General features: G+C 46.3%; 1 protein-coding gene across 1 annotated transcript in view; it reads left to right on the top strand.

The window, feature by feature from the left end:
* Window positions 1-9,917, top strand: part of LOC139230622 (uncharacterized) — a 34,355-nt gene extending 24,438 nt beyond the window's left edge. The window contains exons 9-12 of the mRNA XM_070862438.1: window positions 355-588; window positions 4,637-4,659; window positions 4,748-4,863; window positions 8,353-9,917. Coding sequence (XP_070718539.1) covers window positions 355-588; window positions 4,637-4,659; window positions 4,748-4,863; window positions 8,353-8,900 — 921 coding nt within the window. The 3' untranslated portion in view covers window positions 8,901-9,917. The remainder of the gene's footprint in view (window positions 1-354; window positions 589-4,636; window positions 4,660-4,747; window positions 4,864-8,352) is intronic.
* Window positions 9,918-18,845: the final 8,928 nt, after the last annotated feature.

The following is an 18,845-nucleotide window of genomic DNA, read 5'->3' as shown; positions in this document are numbered from 1 at the left end:
ATATAGGACCGAGATGAGGAGAAACTTTTTCACCCAGAGAGTGGTGCACCTGTTGAATTCTCGACCACAGAAAATTGTTGAGTCCAGTTGTTGGATATATTCAGGAGGGATTTGGATGTGGCTCTTACGGCTAAGGGGTTCAGCGGGTATAGAGAGGAGGCGGGAGTTTTCTGAAGTTGCATGAACTGCCAATGAACATATTCAATGGCGGTGCAGGCTCGAAGGGCCGAATGGCCTGCTCCTGCACCTATTTTCTATGTTCCTATGTCACCCTGTGCTGATTTTCTGGGATCTCGGTTAGTTTTGTTCCCTTTTTCACGGCACATTAATTATGTTTCACATTTCATTTGGTAGGAACAGTCGAGCATTCTGCAGACCCACATCGCATCAGAGTTCGCTAAAATGCACCAGATTCTCAGTGATAAAGAGCAGCGTTTGATCAGAGATCTCAGGGAACAAGAGGGGAATATTCTAAAATCAATGGATGTGAACCTCAGTGGAATCCAACAGAAGTTAAATGGTATTAATCGAGAGATATCCGAGTTACAGAGACAGATGGAGGAGCAAGACACAATCTCATTTCTGAAGGTAATACCTTGTTTTATTTAAATACATTCAGTGACATCATCTGAAACACAACGTCACATATGCTCATCTCACCCAGCTCACCTCGCGACCCCGGCAATGTTCCAGATGTGTCACGGTGCTTGTCCGATATCCAGAAGTGGAAGAATAGCAATTTCTTCCAACTAATTATTGGGATAGTCGAAGCCATTTTCTTTGGTCCCGCCACAAATTCCGTTCCCTCGACACCAACTCCACCCCTCTCCTCGGCCACTGTCTGAGGCTGATCCAGGCTGTTCTCAACCTTGGCGTCTTATTTGACCGCGATATGGGATTCCTACCACATATCCACGCCATCATTAACACCACTTATTTCCACATCTGTAACATCGCCCGTCACAGCCCCTGCCTCAACATCAGCTGCTGAAACCCTCATCTATGCTTTTGCTACCTATGAACTTGACTAAGTCCAATGCTCTGCAGGCTGGCCTGCGATTTTATACCCTCCATAAACTTGGGCTCATCCAGAACTCGGAGGCACATTTCCTAACTTACACCAAGTCCCGTCCACCCATCACGCCTGGGCTCGCTGGCGCAAACTGTCTCCTGGTTAAGAAACATCTCAATTTTGACATTCTCATTCTTGTTTACAACTCACTCCGTGGCCTCTCCCCTCCCTATCTCTGCAACCTCCTCCAGCTAAACAACCCACCACGATATCTGTGCTCCTCAAATTCTGAACTCTTTGCACATCATAAATTTTGTAACAAGTAGTGTAAGCGGTTTTGATCTTAGCCCAATTGCTAGATGGACGGTTCGAATCGCCTTACGAAAGTTCCAGACCCGGGAATTATTATTCAGAGTGTAAATGAAATGAGTCATGGTCAGTGATGGGCCATCCAACCCATATGTATTGGGCTGATGGCTCTTAATCTGGGCATCTCTCTCAGTCTTTGTGTTGGGAAAGACCTGGCTCCTCTTTGTCTGACCAGGCTAGTGGGTTCATTGTTCTGCTTTCCTTCGGAGATGCAGGCGAGAAGTGCTTTTGCATGTTAGAGTGGCTTTGTCAGTGGCCCCCCTTCCTGGCCGACAGCTCTTTTGTCAATATTCATGTCCCCCTTCCTTTAGCTGGGACTGGTGGGCAAACCCGTTCTGGATGACTGACAGTTCTTTTGTCACAGCTAACTGCCATGCGGTCTCTGGAGTTTTAACAACACCAGCTTTTTCACTTATCGGCACAGGGTGATCCCACCACAGGGAAAATACCCTCAGAAAAGCCAATAAAGTCCACGAAATATTCTCGACTGAGTCCATTCTTTAAACCGAAAGTTTGTGATCTCTTCAGCAGCTCCATTGTTTGTTTCTACATACCTTGTCTCACTTAAATAAGTCCATGATATTATATCGTGTTGCCCCATAAATTGATTTTTTCTTTCTTCACATTTACATTTCCTGATTCCAGGCAGCATCCGAGACCATCTGTGCTGTCTCCACATTCAACCCAGATTAGCGTCACTCTGGTGTGGAGCCTAATACTGCATCATTGCCTGTTTATTTTCTATGCTATATCTCTTGTGATACAACCTGTTATGGTGATAGATTTAGATGAGGAAAGGCAGTAGGAGGCTCGATTGGACCTTAAACGCCGGCATGGACTGGTTGGCCCGAGTGGCATATTTCAGTGTCGTATATCCTATTTAATCCTATGTAACCTAGTATCTTATTAGCTTTTGTTAAACAGCCTTATCAACCCTTGGAGCTGCCTTTAATGCTCTGTGAACCTATATCCCCAAATCCTTCTGCTCTTCTACCGCACTGAGCCGACATCCATTCGGTGTAGGATTCCTGCTGTTACTTCCCCTGTCTCAGCTCACACTTACTGGCAGATAATTCTGTCCAACAAAATTTAGGCCATTCACGCATGCTCTTATTAACCCTTCACCACTTCTTTTGGTCTTGTATCAAATTAATTCTATCCCCAGAACGAAACATTGTGGGACCCCACTGCCCACCTCTAATTGCCCTGAAAACCCACCCTTAATTGCTATTCTCTGATTTTATCCTAAATAATTTCTAATCCAATTTGCTATCCTCCCCGAATTCCACATCCCACGAGCTTCTCTAGTCATCGCCTGTCTGGTACCTTATCAAGGCTTTCCTAAACTCCATGTACACTGCATTCAATGTATTGTCCCATCAACCATGTTTATTTTATCCTCAAACTTATCTGTGAAGTATTTCCAACAAGATCATCTCAGTTGAAATCTGAGCTTTAATTTAAATAGGCTTCTTGCATCGTTATTTTTCCATGGACCTCAAAAACTTCTAGCAATTGCCTTCTGTTTTAACAGAATACATTTATTCGACATTGTTCGAATCACTTTTTAAAACATCCCATTTTTGATGTTCATTTCTGTGTATCTATCTTTCTTCTATTGCCTCAAGCTAGTTAGCTCGCTTCTCGTTTGACTGAAATCTGCCTCACTGCATTCTCGTTTTCTTCCGACCGTTTACATTTTATTTCGATCTTAATAAGTTGTGCACAAACAGTTTGCTCATATACCTGATCATTACTTACAACCAGACCAGGCACCTGAAGGCACCAAAGTGACACTCAATGCCCTGAATCCAAGTGGTGTGAGATCCCCAGGGAGAAGCGCCCATCACGGTGCTACATGCACAGTGTAACTCCGGGTTGTGGGAAATCCGGTTGAATAAATGCTATGGAATTTCTTCCGTCTCTCAGTTAGTTTGTGTAGAAAGTAGGATTGATCAGATAAGAACATAAGAAATAGGAACAGGAGTAGGCCATAAGGCCAGTCGAGCTTGTCCCTCGGTCAGCAGCCCTGAAGGTTACATATAAACCAATGAACAATGAACAATGACGGGAAGGCAAAGAGCACCCAGCCCAACCAGTCCACCCCACACAACTGCGACACCCCTTGCACCAAAACATTCTACACTCCACCCCAGCCAGAGCCATGTGATCTCCTGAGAGAGGCAAAAACCAGATAAAAATCCAGGCCAATTGGGGAACAAAGCTTGAAAATTCCTCTCCGTCCCATCCAGGCGATCGAAACTACTCCAGGAGATCATCCGGCTCGTATTCGATGCACTGCGTGACTTATGATTGTATCTGCGCCAGCCAACAAAAGGTTATCCAGTCTAATCCCACTGACCAGCTCTAAGTCAGTAACCGTGCAGGCTACGGCCCTTTAAGTGCCCATCCAATCACCTTTTAAATGTGATGAGGATTCCTGCATCCACCACCCTTCCAGGCAGTGAGTTCCAGACCCCCACAACCTTCTGTGTCAAGAAGCCCCTCCCCCCGCCACCTCACATCCCCTCTGAACCTACCATCAATCATCTTAATACTAAGGCCCCTCGTAATTGACCCCTCCACCAAGGGAAATAAGCCCTTGATGTCCACTATATCCAGGATCCTCACAATGTTGTACGCCTCAATGTCCCTTCTCAGCATCCTCTGTTCCAATCTTTCGTTTAGGTATTTTACAGCCTTCTGGACTCAACATGGAGTTCAACAATTTCAGAACATAACCTCTGCCCATATTTTGTTCTCTTTCCTCGTTTTTTTTTTACAAACCACCCTTCCCTCTTGTATCTTTATTGTTTCTCAATTTCCCAAGGCAGCTGGAAGTTATTCCACCATTCACACACCATCTCGGCTCATATTTTGTTTCCTAACTTGTGCTATTACCAGCTCAATTTGGCGATCATCCCTGTTGTGTCTAAAATTACTCCTGTCTTCCAGAATATCACAGACCTTCCCTTTTGTTCTTCCCTCCCCTCCCCCTTTCAGTGCCCCTCCATTTACTTAAAAATCTGTTTCTTCTCGTAGGTTTCCAGTTCTGATGTAGGGTCACAGACACAAAACATTTACTCTGTTTCGCTCCACAGATACTGCCTGACTCACAGAGATTTCCAGCATTTTCTGTTTTTATTTATGAACTATTTCTCACTTGGTACCATGTGTAGCGTATGACACTGATTCTGAAATTTTGCCCCCAGACCCTCCCTGTGAACTCAGGTCTGTGTTTCTGTTTTATTTCAGGAGGCAGCTTCCCGGATGAGAAGGTATGAGGTTCACTTTACTGAATTGTTATATCATTTGTTAAAGGAATGCACTGTGAGAATTCTAGAGTTGAATGTTTCATATTTTCAGAATCAGTGATGAATTTAATCTCCTTTCGTTGGATGGCCGGAATCTGCCGCTGGGAATATTCAAAGGGCCCGATCAATACATAGCGTGGAAAGACATGATAGAGAGCATCAGCCCAGGTAAAACGTTTTCAGCACCCCAATTTCAGACTTCATAAAAATCTCGTTGCGTCAATACATCGAAATAATGAAACACAGCTTCAGTGTTTGTGCAATTAGATACAAAAATATTATGTAATAATCTCCAAAAGGAGATTGAAACTGGTGTGTGAAATCAGTGTAACTGTTTGTGACCCTATATCAGATCCAGGAGTGCGGGTTCGATACAGAAGCAGTGTATGGTATTGACAACACAGAACAATGTTCTCACCCTTCAGACTGACGGTGACTGCAGTGTCAGTAAAATACCCAGATTGCTCATCACAAAACAGGTTCAAGATATAACAGAATCCATGATTCCTCCTCGCCCGGCAACACGTCCCACCCCCCATCCCACGGAACTCCCCCGACTTTGAGGGGCTCATCGAGGAGGCGTGGGAGATTGGAGGGAGGCCGAGAAAAGGTCCGTTCATTGGAGTAGTGGGAGTTCGTCGAGGAAACGCGGGAGATCGGAGGGAGGCCTATAAAAGGCCCATCAGTCTGAGCGGCGGGAGTTCATCGACCAGGCGGAGGAGATCGGAGGGAGGCCTATAAAAGGCCCATCAGTCACAGTCGGGGAGCGGGAGTCGAGGAGGAGCCAGCTGGTACACCTGTAGCAGGGTGAGAAGGCAAAAAAGGACGTAGATAGAAATCGAAGGGTGACGTCACAGCCAAGGCGGTAAGTGATTGGCTAGTGATTGGTGAGTAGTTTTTCTTCTTTTTCTTTTCCTTTATCAGTCGGTAACCTTGATCATTTTAGCCAAATTAAATAAAGTTAATCTAAGGGTTAAGTCATGGCAGGAAAGCTCGGACACGTGTCATGCTCCTCCTGTGCTATGTGGGAACTCAGGGACGCTTCCAGAGTCCCTGATACTACATGTGCAGGAAGTATATCCTGCTGCAGCACCTGACAGACCACATTGCGGCACTGGAGCTGTGCATGGATTCAGTCTGGAGCATCCGCGATGTTGAGGATGTCGTGAGTAGCACGTTTAGTGAGTTCGACACAGCGGACCTAAAGTTTACACAGCCAGATAGGGAATGAGTGATCAGCAGGAAGAGCAGTGGAAGGAAGGTAGTGCAGGGGCCCTCTGTGGTCATCCCCCACCAAAACAGATACACCGTTTTGGGTACTGTTGGGGGGATGAATCATCAGGTGAGGGCAGCAGCAGCCAAGTTCATGGCACCGTGGGTGGCTCTGCTGCACAGGATGGCAGGAAATACAGTGGAAGAGCTATAGTGGTCGGGGATTCTATTGTAGGGGGAATAGATAGACCTTTCTGCGGCCAAAATCGAGACTCCACGATGGTATGTTGCCTCCCTGGTGCAAGGGTCAAGGATGTCTTGGACCAGCTGCAGGACATTTTGGAGGGTTAGGGTGAACAGCCAGTTGTCGGGGTGGATATAGGTACCAATGTTATAGGTAAAAAATGGGATGAGGTCCTACAAGCTGGATTTAGGGAGCTAGGAGTTAAATTTAAAAATCTCAGGATTGCTACCAGTGCCACGTGCTAGTCAGAATAGGAATTGCAGGATAGCTAAGATGAATACGTGGCTTGAGGAGTGGTGCAGAAAGGAAGGATTCAAATTCGTGGGACATTGCAACCGGTTCTGGGGGAGGTGGGACTGGTACAAACCGGACGGTCTGCACCTGGGCAGGACCGGACCCAATGTCCTTGGGGGTGTGTTTGCTAGTGCTGTTGGGGAAGGGTTAAACTAATATGGCAGGGGGATGGCAACCTATGCAGGGAGACACAGGGAAGTAGAATGGGGTCAGAAGCAAAAGATAGAAAGAAGAAAAGTAAAAGAGGAGGGCAGAGAATCCCAAGGCAAAAATCAAAAGGGCCACATATGGCAAAATTCTAAATGGGCAAAGTGTGTTAAAAAGGCAAGGCTGAAGGCTCTGTGCCTCAATGCGAGGAGTATTTGTTATAAGGTGAATGAATTAACTATGCAGGCAGCAATTAACGAGTATGATATAATTGACATCACGAAGACATGGCTCCAGGGTGACCAAAGCTGGGAACTCAACATAAAAACATAGAAACAGGGAAAATAGGTACAGGAGTAGGCCATTCGGCCTTTCGAGCCTCCACCACCTTTCAATAAGATCATGGCTGATATTTCACCTCAAGACCGCTTTCCTGCTTTCTCTCAATGCCCCTTGATCGCTTTAGTCATAAGCTCCATATCTAACTCCCTCTTGAATATATCCAATGAACTGACATCAACATCTCCACAGCCCCCATCCCTTATCACCAATCCGACTTTGAGAGGTTCCATCCCATTACACCCTCCCTGCAACCCTGTCTCCTCTCGAGGTCAGCCACCGTCTTCCCGGTCCCATATGTTGCCACTTCGTTTTGGTAAAAATGCTTTGAATGCGCAGCCTGATGATTTATTTTTACAAAATATATACAGCACAGAAACAGGCCATTCAACCCAACAGGTCCAAGCCGGTGTTTATGCTCCACAACAGCCTCCTCCCACCCCTCTTCATCTAACCATATCAGCACATCCTTCTGTCCCTTCCTCCCTCATGTGTTAATCTAGCTTCCCCTTAAATGCTTCTGTGCTATTTGCCTGAACTGCTTCTCGTGGTAGTGAGTTCCACATTCTCACCACTCTGTGGATAAAGAGGTTTCTCCTGAATCCCTTGTTAGATTTATTACTTAATTTTATGCTTTTATGGTGTCTAGTTTTTGTCTCCTCACAAGTGGAAACGTCTTCTCTACATCTACCCTATCAGACCCTTTCATAATATTAAAAACCTCTATCATTTCACCCCTCAGCTTTCCCATTTCTAGAGCCGATTCAATCTTTCCTGATAATTATAGCCTCTCACCTTTTTGTACTATTTCCTTGTAAATCTATTTTGCACTTCCTCCAATGCCCCTATATAATTATAAAATGAAAGCCTGTAATATAAAATAGTGCTATATCTTTGTGCATTTATTTGAATGCGCGTCTTGCAATCCTTGAGTTTCATCCTCTCTGAATTTGATTAGTTTATCATTAACTTGTCTTTTCTGTCTTAAATATAATTGCATCTTATTTGATCTATTTTTCTCTGTCATGTTTATCTGGCCAGACGTGCTGATCAATACTGAGACAAAGTAATTTTTCAATAATATGCAGAAAGCTGAGGATTAGAAGAAGGAATGTCACTCAGAGTTTGATTCTGTCACATCAATAAATTATCGGTGAATTTTTCGCGGGATCAGTGGGAAAAATAGCATTTGTTTCAGTGGGTCAAAGGTCTCCAGACGTCATCAGACCCGCTGCCTGCAATTGGCCGGCAAGCCCGCTGGGCGGGGCTTAACAGGTGTAATCAGGGAAGTAATTTCAGACAGCGGGCTGGAGCCAGCAGCGAGTCCGGGACCTGTCACCGACATCGCCCGCCACCGACCCGCCGAGACAGCGGAAATCGCGGCTTAAATCACTGACTGTGTTATTTTAACTTTCCCCCAGCTCCAGCCTCTCTGACTCTGGATCCGAACACAGCGAGTCCCCGGCTCATCCTGTCTGAGGACCGGACCAGTGTGAGACTCGGGGATAAACGGCAGCCGCTCCCTGACACCCCGGAGAGGTTTGATTACTGGCACTGTGTCCTGGGATCGGTGGGATTCACATCTGGGAGACACTACTGGGAGGTGGAGGTGGGGGACAAGTCACAATGGGGTCTGGGAGTGACCCGAGAGTCTGCCGGGAGGAAAGGGCCAATCACCCCGAGCCCAGAGACTGGATACTGGATTGTGTGGCTGAGACCCGGAAGTGTCTATGCTGCCCTCACCTCCCCCTCACAGATCCCCCTCACCCCGAGTGTGGAGCCCCGGAAGATCGGGGTGTACCTGGACTATGAGGGCGGACAGGTGTCATTTTATAATGCGGACAACATGTCCCATCTCCACACTTTCACCCAGACTTTCACTGAGAGAATCTTTCCCATCTTCTGTCCGGGATGGTATGACGGGAAAAACTCCGCACCGCTGATAATCTGCGGGGTTAAAGGACACTAACATTAATGGGTCTGTTTCCATCATTTTCCCTCCAATTCCAGTTTCTGACTCCATTCACTCCCCGGGTGTGTTTGTGTGATGAACATTTCCAATTGTATCTCAGTCTGCAATCAGTGTTTGACTGTAACCCCAGCAGGGCCGGGTCACTGAATAACCCTCCCATCCTCACCCTGCAACATATCACTCCCGCCCAACCTGTACTGGGATAGAGTCTCTCCCTCCAGGGACCACAGCCTGGCATTCCTCTGGCGACATTACCCGGATCGACATTTAACTTTATTCCCTGTGACCTTCCTTTGACTGCGGTTTTAGCGGAACCGTCAACCCATTGAATGAAACAGCTCAGCGTCTTCATTAAGGAGCAGAGAGTGTGGGGTGTTGGTGCAATCTGTGCAGCACTCACTGGGGAACATCACAAACTGAGCCCCGTTCCCAGTGCGGGGGGGAGCTCATTCTGAGTGGGCAAAGTCAGGATATCAATTGGTGGAGGAGCGCATTTTGAGGCGGAAACCCGACGGATGTAAAGCCGGGCTGAATGAAGCTTGTGTGGAACGGGGAAATGGGGGGAGCAGGATCGGCAGGGCGAGCGATGTGGCTGCTGCCGAACGGAATCCGAACATATAATCTTCCGTCTTGAAGCAGAATGGCGAGCCGTTGACCAGAAATTCCTGGCTTTGCGAGCAACGCCTGAGTTACGCTCCAGCTGCAGCAAGCGATTCTCAAGTAATATCGTGATCTTCAGGAAAAGACAGTGCCAATTCCAAAGAAAGCATCTCCGACAGTGCATCGCCCTCTCAGTGCAGCACTGCGATTAGCTGCTCAAGTCTCTGGAGTGGGACGTGAACCCACAACCTTCTAACTCAGAGGTGAAATTGCTGCCCATTGAGCCACGGCTCGCAACTGTTGAGTATTTTGCTTTAAAACAATTAACTCGCTATCTGATTGTTATTAATGGAGAATGTAAGAGAATTGTAAAGGACATTATATTGCAAAATCTTAATAAAAATGGATTTAAAAGGAACACTTTTCTACCTGTCTCCTGCTTTTCCTGAGTCATATGGAAACCTAAATAAGTCACAAACCAGTAGACAGCTGCTTGGGTTGGTCTCGGATACCTGGTTAATTTCAAAGCTCTAAGTGGGAAAGGGCCGAATGATTCTTGACGCTGTCAGTCCGCAGTCAGGTTTGCTATAATTTGTTACCATCTCCAATATTGTTCTATTATGTGACAGCCGCGAAGGTAGAAGGGGATTTTGGTGGCCCTCAATCCTTTTTGGCTTGTGGTTCCTATGTCCATTTGTTTGCATCGGGCTAACCTGAATATTCCTGTCTCTAAGCGAGTTTGCCTCCCCAGGTCCCTGGTTTTAAGGCAGGACTACTTGCATTGGACAATACTGGGAACTGCTGCAGGCATCTCTGGCAGAACCGAGCGCCTGCTGTAACTGAGCAGACAACAGCGTCACCACGTGGCAGAATTGGGAAACAAACAAAAACACATTTTTAAACCTTGAGGAGTCCCTCTGTGCGCTTCTCCGTCCGTCCGTCCGTCTCTCTCTTTTTTAATTCACTCATGTGATGCGGGCGTCGCTAATTGCCCCTTGAGAAGGTAGTGGATAGCACGTTCTTGAACCGCTGAGATAGTTGGACAGGTGACTAAATGCTTGCTCAAAGTGATAGGTTTTAAGGAACGTCTCAAAGGTGTTCCCACAGTGCTGTTAGTGAGGGAGTTCCAGGGTTTGGACCCAGCGATGAAGGAACGCCCGATTTATTTACACATCAGGATGGTGTGCAACTTGGAGGGGAACTTGGAGGTGATGGAGTTACAATGCACCTGCTGCCCTTGTCCTTCTAGGTGGTAAATATCTCGGGTTTGGGAGGTACTGCCGAAGAAGCCTTGGCGAGTTGCTGCAGTGCGTCTTGTAGATGGTACACACTGCAGCCACGATACAGCGGTGGTGGAGGGAGTGAATGTTCAATGTGGTGGATGGGGTGCCAATCAAGCGAGCTGCTTTGTCCTGGTCGGTGTTGAGATTCCTTTACGAACAAAAGAACGAAAGAAATAGGAGCAGGTGTTGGCCATTTCGCTCCTCGAGCCTGCTCCACAATTTAATAAGATCATGGCTAATCTGATCACGGACTCAGCTCCACTTCCCTGCCCGCTCCCCATAACCCTTTACTCCATTATCACTCAAAAATCTGTCGGTCCCCACCTTAAATATATTCAATGACTCAACCTCCACAGCTTTCTGGAGCAGATAATTCCACAGATTCACGACCCTCTGAGAGAAGAAATTTCTCCTCATCTTAGTTTTAAGTGGCCGGACCCTTATTCTAAGACTATGTCCCATTGCTTTAGTTTCCATTATGAATGGGAATATCCTCTCTGCATCCACCTTGTCGAGCCCCCTCATTATCTTATAAGTTTCAATAATATCATCTCTCATTCTTCTGAACTTCAATGTGTATAGGCCCAACCTAATCAACATATCCTCATAAGTCAACTCCCTCATCTCCGGAATCAGTCTAGTGAATCTTCTCTGCAACCATATCGGCCCTTCAATGCAGAGATCAAAACTGTAAGCAAATTCCAGATGTGGCCTCGCCAATAACCTGTTGAGTTGTAGCAGGACATCCGTGCTTTTATACTCTATCCGCCTTGCAATAAAGGCCAACATTCCATTCGACTTCCTGATTACTTACTGTGTTAGTTCACTTCTTGAATGTTGTTGGACCGACACTGATCCAGGCAGGTGGAGAGTATTCCATGAACTGTATCCTAGGCTGTTAAGAGAAGCAACAGTGGAAAAGGCAGAAGGTCTGACCATCATTTTTCAGTTTTCTCTGACAACAGCTGTGGTGCCAGAGGACTGGAGGACTGCTAATGGTGTACCTTTGTTTCAAAAGGGAGAAAGTGATTGACAGAGTAATTACAGGCCAGTCAGCCTAACCTCAGTGGTGGAAAAATTAGAGGAAATATTCCTCAGGGACAGAATAAATCTTAATTTGGAAAGACATGGATTAACCAAGGACATTCAGCATCGACTTGTTAAGGGAAAGTCGTGTCTGACTGACTTGATTGAAATTTTCAAGGAGGTATCTGGGACAGTCGAAGAGGCAGTGCATATAATGTAGTGTATATGGATTTTAGCAAAGCTTATGATAAGGTCCCACATTGCAGGCTGGTCACGGAAAGTAAATGCCCATAGGATCCAAAGCAAAGTAGCAAGTTGGAACCAAAATTGGCCCAGAGTCAGGAAGCTATATCCAGTGGGATTCCGCAAGTCTCAGTGCTGGGTCCCTTGCTTTCCATGGTATATATCAATGATTATACTTGAATGTTGGGGTTATGATTAAAACGTTTAGGGATGGCACTGCGTGGTTGAAAATGAAGAAAGCGGCAGACAGCAGGAAGATACCAATGTACTGGTCAGGTGGGCAGATCAGCGTCAAATTGAATACAATTAGATTAAGTGTGAGGTGATGTATTTGGGGAGATCTAACAAGGCAAGAGAGTACATATTAAATTGTATGACAATGAAAAGTAGAGGAATAAAGTGACCTTGGAGTGCAGTTCCACAGGTCGCTGAAAGAAGCCAGCCAGGTAGATAAGGGGGTTAAGAAGGCCCGTGGAATACTTGCCTATATTATGCGATGCATGGAATACAAGGGCAAGGACTTTATGCTTAAAATATATCAAATACTGGTTAGGCCGCAGCTGGAATACTGTTTGCAGTTCTGGTCACCACATTACAGGTAAGATTTGATTGCACTGGAACGGGTGCAGAGGAGATTTACAAGAATGTTGCATGGACTGGAGAATTCTGGTTATGAGGAAAGATTGGAGATGCTGGGTCTGTTTTCTTTGGAACAGAGGAGGCTGAGTATAGACCTGATTGAGGTTTATGAAATTACGTGGTGCCTAAGTAGAGTGGGAAGGAAGGACTTGTTTTCCTTGGCAGAGGGGTCAACAACCAGGGGGCATAGATTTAAAGTAATTGCGGGGAGGTATATGAGGGGAAATATCTCGACGCAGAGGGAGTTGGGGTCTCGAACTCACTGCCTGAAAGGATGGAAGAGGCAGAAAGCCTCACCTTATTTAAAAAGTACCTGGATGTGCAGTAAGCTACAGAGCTATGGACCACGAGCTGGAAAGTTCTTAGTCGGTCTGCACGGACACGATGGGCCCAAATGGCCTCTTTCTGTGCTGTAAATTTATATAATTCTATGCTGCGATGCTAAAGTGGGACATGAACCCACAACCTTCTGACACAAAGGCGAGAGTGCCCCCCACTGAGCCATGGCTGGCACCTGTCGTGCACCTTGCTTTAATACAACAATTAACTCGCTATCTGATTGTTATGAAAGAAAAATGTAAGAGAATTGTAAAGGAACTTAAATTGCAGCTTATTATAAAAACGGATGTAGAAGCAACATTATACAATCTGTCTCCTGCTCTTGCTGAGTCAATTGGAAAACTAAATAAGTCACAAATCAGTGGACAGCCGCTTGGGTTGATCTCTGTTACCTGTTTAATACAAGGCTCCAAGTGGCAAAGGGCCGAATCATTCTTGACGCTGTCAGTCCGCAGACAGGTTTGCTATGATTTGTCACCATCCCCAATATTGATCTATTATGCGACTGCCGCGATTGTACCAGGGGAACTTGGTGGACCTCCGTCCTTTTCGGCTTGGAATTCCTATGTCCCTTTGTTTGCATCCGGATAAACTGAAAATACCTGTCTCTGGGCGTGTTTGCCTCTCCCGGCCCCTGGGTTTAACGCAGAACTATTTTCATTGTACATGATTGGGAACCGCTTCAGGCATTTCTGGCAGAACCGAGCGCCTGCTGTATCTGAACAGGCAACAGCGTCACCACGAGGCAGCAATGGTAAACACAGAAAAAAGCATCTATTTTGATCCATGAGGAGTCCCTCTGTCTGCCTGTCCGACCGTCCATCTCTCTCTTTATTAATTCGTTCATGCGATGTGGGCGTCGCTGCCAAGGCCAACATTTATTGCCCAACACTAATTGCCCTTGAGAAGGTGGTGGTGAGCCGCCTTCTTGAACCGCTGCAGTCCGTGTGGTGATGGTATCGAAAGACTGCAAGTGGGAGGGTGTGAGCTATTGCTGAGACGTCAATACATTGTGCGAGGAATCAGTGCGAATAGCACTTCAACCTGGAGGTGGGGAACTGTAGGCTTTGATAGATTCACATATGTTGTCTTAACTATAACTCTGCGTTACTGACGTTGTGTTATTACTTGCTTTGTACACTGACTTTGTATTGTTACTTGTATTGATAAAGCGGAACCGTAACCAGAATGCAAGATAGGAAGGCTAATCTAATATGCTGTAAGCACTTGCATTAGTGAATAGGGTTCTGCTGAAATGTGGTGACGTGGAATTGGCATGACTGTTGCTGAGGGACATGTTTTTCAATGTTAACATTTGTGTAATAACAATGGCAGAGACACTGTAATTCATCTGTACTTGTCTGCGAGAACTGACGATCCGAATAGACGGTTGAGAAACCGTAGGGTGGCAGTTAGACGAATTCTGAACTTTCTGTCGCTTGCAAGATCAGAAAACAGGAATCACCCGTACGAGGTCTGCATGTTGGGACATGAGGAGATCAGGAAAGAACAACATGCGTCCATAATACAATCATTTCGGCCTACACGATACATGACCTAATGTGGGGAGGCACCAGCACCCGGAGCCGGATAAACTTGAGGCGACAGAAAATCGGTGGCACATCGAGAGGAAGAATATCGACTGCGGTCAACAGAACAGGAGATGGTGCCCCAGAGAGTTTGGAAGCAGGAACCGTCGGACTGAAGTCTCGCTGTATATCTATTGCCTTTGTTGAATATTAACTTTGTATATCTTTGTGATGCACAATAAATTCTCTGGCTTGATTAAACAACGCGAGTCTGTACGTTGCAGGCCAAAATTGGTCAAGAATCCTAGGTGAGACCAGTTGGGTGTTCCCTGTTTCATGAAGATTAGCTTATTGAGGGTTCTCCCTCGGTGATTACTTACAGTGGTTTTCTTTTTCAGGGAAGTAACCTCATCCAAGTTCAAAATTGAAACAATATCCAGAAGTGGTGAATGTGTTGCGCCCTTTGTACTGCAGAGAATCTGGGCCAAGGGGAAGGCTCACACATCATAGCATCTTAGAAATTTACAGCTTGGAAGGAGGCCATATCGACTCATCGCGTCTGCACCAGCAAACCAAGAGCTACCCAGCCTAATCCTACTTTGCAGCTCTTGGTCCGAGTTCTGTAGGTTACGGCACTTTAAGTGCACATGCAGGTATTTTTTAAATGTGGTGAGGGTTTCTCCCTCTACAACCCATTCAGGCAGTGAGTTCCCGACCCCAACAATCTTCTGCGTGACGCGATTTTACCTCATATCTCCTCTATACCTCCCTCCAATAACTTTTATTCCGTGGCCCCTGGTGGTTGACCCCTCTGCCAGCGGAAACAGCCCCTTACTTTCCACTCTATCTAGGCCCCTCATAATTATATACACCTCAATCAGGTCTCCCCTCAGCCTCCTCTGTTCCAAAGTAAACAGACTCAGCATCTCCAATCTTTCCTCATAGCCAAAATTCTTCAGTCCAGCCAACATTCTTGTAAATCTCCTCTGTACCCTCTCTAGTGCAGTCACATCTTTCCTGTAATGTGGTGATCAGAACCGCACACAGTACTCTAACTGTGGCCAAACCAGTGCTTTATTAACTTCAAGCATAACGTCCTTGCTGTTGTATTCTATGCCTCGACAAATAAAGGCAAGTATTCCATATGCCTTCTTCATCACCATATCTACCTGGCCTGCTTCCTTCAGGGAGCTGTGGACCTGCACTCCAAGGTCCTTTTATTGCTCTACACTTTTCAGCGTCATACGATTGAATATTTATTCCTTTGCCTTGTCAGACCTCCCCAAATGCATGACCTCCAACGTATGTGGATTTAATTCTATTTGCCATTGTTCTACCCATCTGACCAGTACATTGATATCTTCCTGTCGTCCGAAGCTTTCTTTCCATTTTCATCCACGCAGTCTATCTTTCTGTCATCTGAAAACGTCCTATTCATACCCTTAACATTCAAGCCCAAGTCATTGATATATACTACAAAAAGCCAACGTCCCAGCACTGAGCCCTGTGGAACCCCACTGGATACCGCCTTCCAGTTACAAAAACACATATCAACCTTTACCCATTGTCATTTTCCAGCGGCCCCCACCTTTCATATTTACGCATGCACACATGTCTCCGCTAATCAGTACTTCATCGGGTCCGCTCTGTCAGGGTGCAAATCCACATTTTTCTGTTAACACCTTAACCATTACCCTTGCCCCCACCTCGTGTACCAGTGCCGGGGGTTTTGTTCCTTTATCCTTGTCTTCCTCTTCCTCGTTATCGCACACATCCTTTCACATATCTTTCAACTGCCGACTCAGTTCCGTCACATACTTGCTAATTCTATAGTGTAAAGATCCGAACTCTACTTCTCCCTTCACTGTTTCCTTGGGAAGTTTTATTGCTCGTCCAGTTATTAGTACATAAGGGGTAAGTGCTGTTGTGCGGTTCGGTGTAGCACACAGTCTCATCAATAAGGTGGGCAGGAGTACCGGCCATGCTTGTCCGGTTCCCTGGATTGCTTTACTCAGGGAGGTTTTGCCTGCGCTTGGTTTCTGCATGCTCTCGGCGACAAGACTCGAGGTGCTCAGCGCCCTCCCGGATGCTCTTCCTCCACTTAGGGCAGTCTTTGGCCAGGGACTCCCAGGTGTCGGTGGGAATGTTGCATTTTATCAAGGAGGCTTTGAGTGTATCCTTGAAAAACATCTGTGGAGAGGAAGCAGATTTAACGATTCTGGTCCAATCTGACCAAGGGTCATTGACCCGAAATGTTAACTCTGCTTCCTCTCCACAGATGCTGACTGACCTGCTGAGAATTCCAGCATTTTCTGGTTTTTATTAGAGATGTGACAGGTTTTAACCAACTGCAGGGGTAGGGAAAGGTGGGGAGGGGCGCGGTGGGGGGAGGAATGAACAAAAGGGAAGGTCTGTGATAGAGTGGAAAGCAGGAATGATGAAATAATAAGACGTATGATTGTAAAAAGCAAAAGGAGATGGTAATGGGACAAGTAAAGAAAGAAAAGATAGGTCGAGAAGCGATGTATCTGGGAATGGCAGAATAATCAATAGCTGCCATCCGAAAAATATAGGGGCAGAGTTTATGGAATGAAATTGTAGATCTCGATGTTGAGTCCAGAAGTATGTAAAACATGAGCTGCTGTTCCCTGCGCTTACGGTGAGCTTCATTCGAACAGTGTAAGAAACCGAGGACCGAGAGGTCAGAGTGGGAGTGGAGTGGAGCGGAGAATTAAAGTGACATGCGATCGGAAGCTCGGGGTCACACTTACGGACTGAACGGAGTTGTTCCACAAAGCAGTCACCCAATCTGCGTTTGGTCTGCCCAATGTAGAGGATGTTTGGGGCCCTGGACGGTGGGAAGGGAGGTGGTAAAAGGGCGGGTGCTGTATCTCCTGCGCTTGCACGGGAAGATGCCGTGGGAAGGGGAGGGGGTGCTGGGGATGATAGAGGAGACCAGGATGTCGCGGAAGGAGCGATCCCTTTGGAATGCTGCTGTTTTCGAGAAGGGGTCCACATTGGAAAGGCTGCTTTTATTGTCCATCTCTAATTCAAATTCCAGTGTTTATCACCCATTCCATGGAGAAGTGCTTCCTATCACCCGCCCTGAACCTGGCTTTTACTAGTTTATATCTCTGGCTCCTTGTCCCACATCGTGATTTACATTTACACAGTGATCTGTAATTTTGCTTTTGTATTCCACATGTTGTACGGCAATGGTCGGCAAATCGATCGAGCTCAGTTACATGCTTTATTTGAAGGTTCTCGGTAGAAGCTTTGCAATCATGGCTGAGGACAGGTGAACAACAAAAGTGAGAGAATAATTCCAAACAGTGTTACCTGTTTGTGGGAGGGATCAGAATACCGTGGCTGTTTCAAGCTCATGGTGAAGAGGGCAACTGAAGTGTCTGATATTAGCTTACATGTACGCTAATGACAGCCAACTCTACCTCACCACCACCTCTCTCGATGTCTCCACAGTCTCTGAATTGTCATGTTGTTGTCGGACATCCATAGAAACATAGAAAGTAGGTGCAGGAGTAGGCCATTCGCACTTCGAGCCTGCTCCACCATTCAATAAGATCATGGCTGATCATTCACCTCAGTACCCCTTTCCTGCTTTCTCTCCACACCCCTTAATTCCATTAGTCGTAAGGGCATTATCTAACTCCCTCTTGAATATATCCAATGAACTGGCATCAACAGCTCTCTGTGGCAGGGAATTCCACAGGTTAACAACTCTCTGAGTGAAGAAGTTTCTCCTCATCTCAGTCCGAAATGGCTTATCACTTATCCTTCGACTGTGACCCCTGGTTCTGGACTTCCCCAACATCGGGAACATTCTTCCTGCATCTAACCTGTCCAGTTCCGTCAGAATTTTATGTGTGTCTATGAGATCCCCTCTCATCCTTCTAAACTGAAGTGAATAAATGCCCAGTCGATCCATTCTCTCCTCATATATCAGTCCTGCCATCCCGGGAATCATTCTGGCGAAGCTTCGCTGCACTCTCTCAAAAGCAAGAACGTCCTTCCTCAGATTAGGAGACCAAAACTGAACACAATGTTCCACGTGAGGCCTCATCAAGGTCCTCTCCAACTGCAGTAAGACCTCCCTGCTCCAAAACTCAAATCCCCAAGCTATGAAGGCCAGCATACCACTTGCCTTCTTCACTGCCTGCTCGACCTGCATGCCTACTTTCAATGACTTGATGTACCATGGCACCCAGGTCTCATTGCACCTCCCCTTTTCCGAATTTGCTGCCATTCAGATAATATTCTGCTTT

This window comes from Pristiophorus japonicus, chromosome 19 (genome assembly GCF_044704955.1).
Source record: "Pristiophorus japonicus isolate sPriJap1 chromosome 19, sPriJap1.hap1, whole genome shotgun sequence".
Lineage (NCBI taxonomy): Eukaryota > Metazoa > Chordata > Chondrichthyes > Pristiophoridae > Pristiophorus > Pristiophorus japonicus.
Note: the sequence above shows the minus strand (reverse complement) of the source record. Positions and strands in the feature narration are given on the sequence as shown.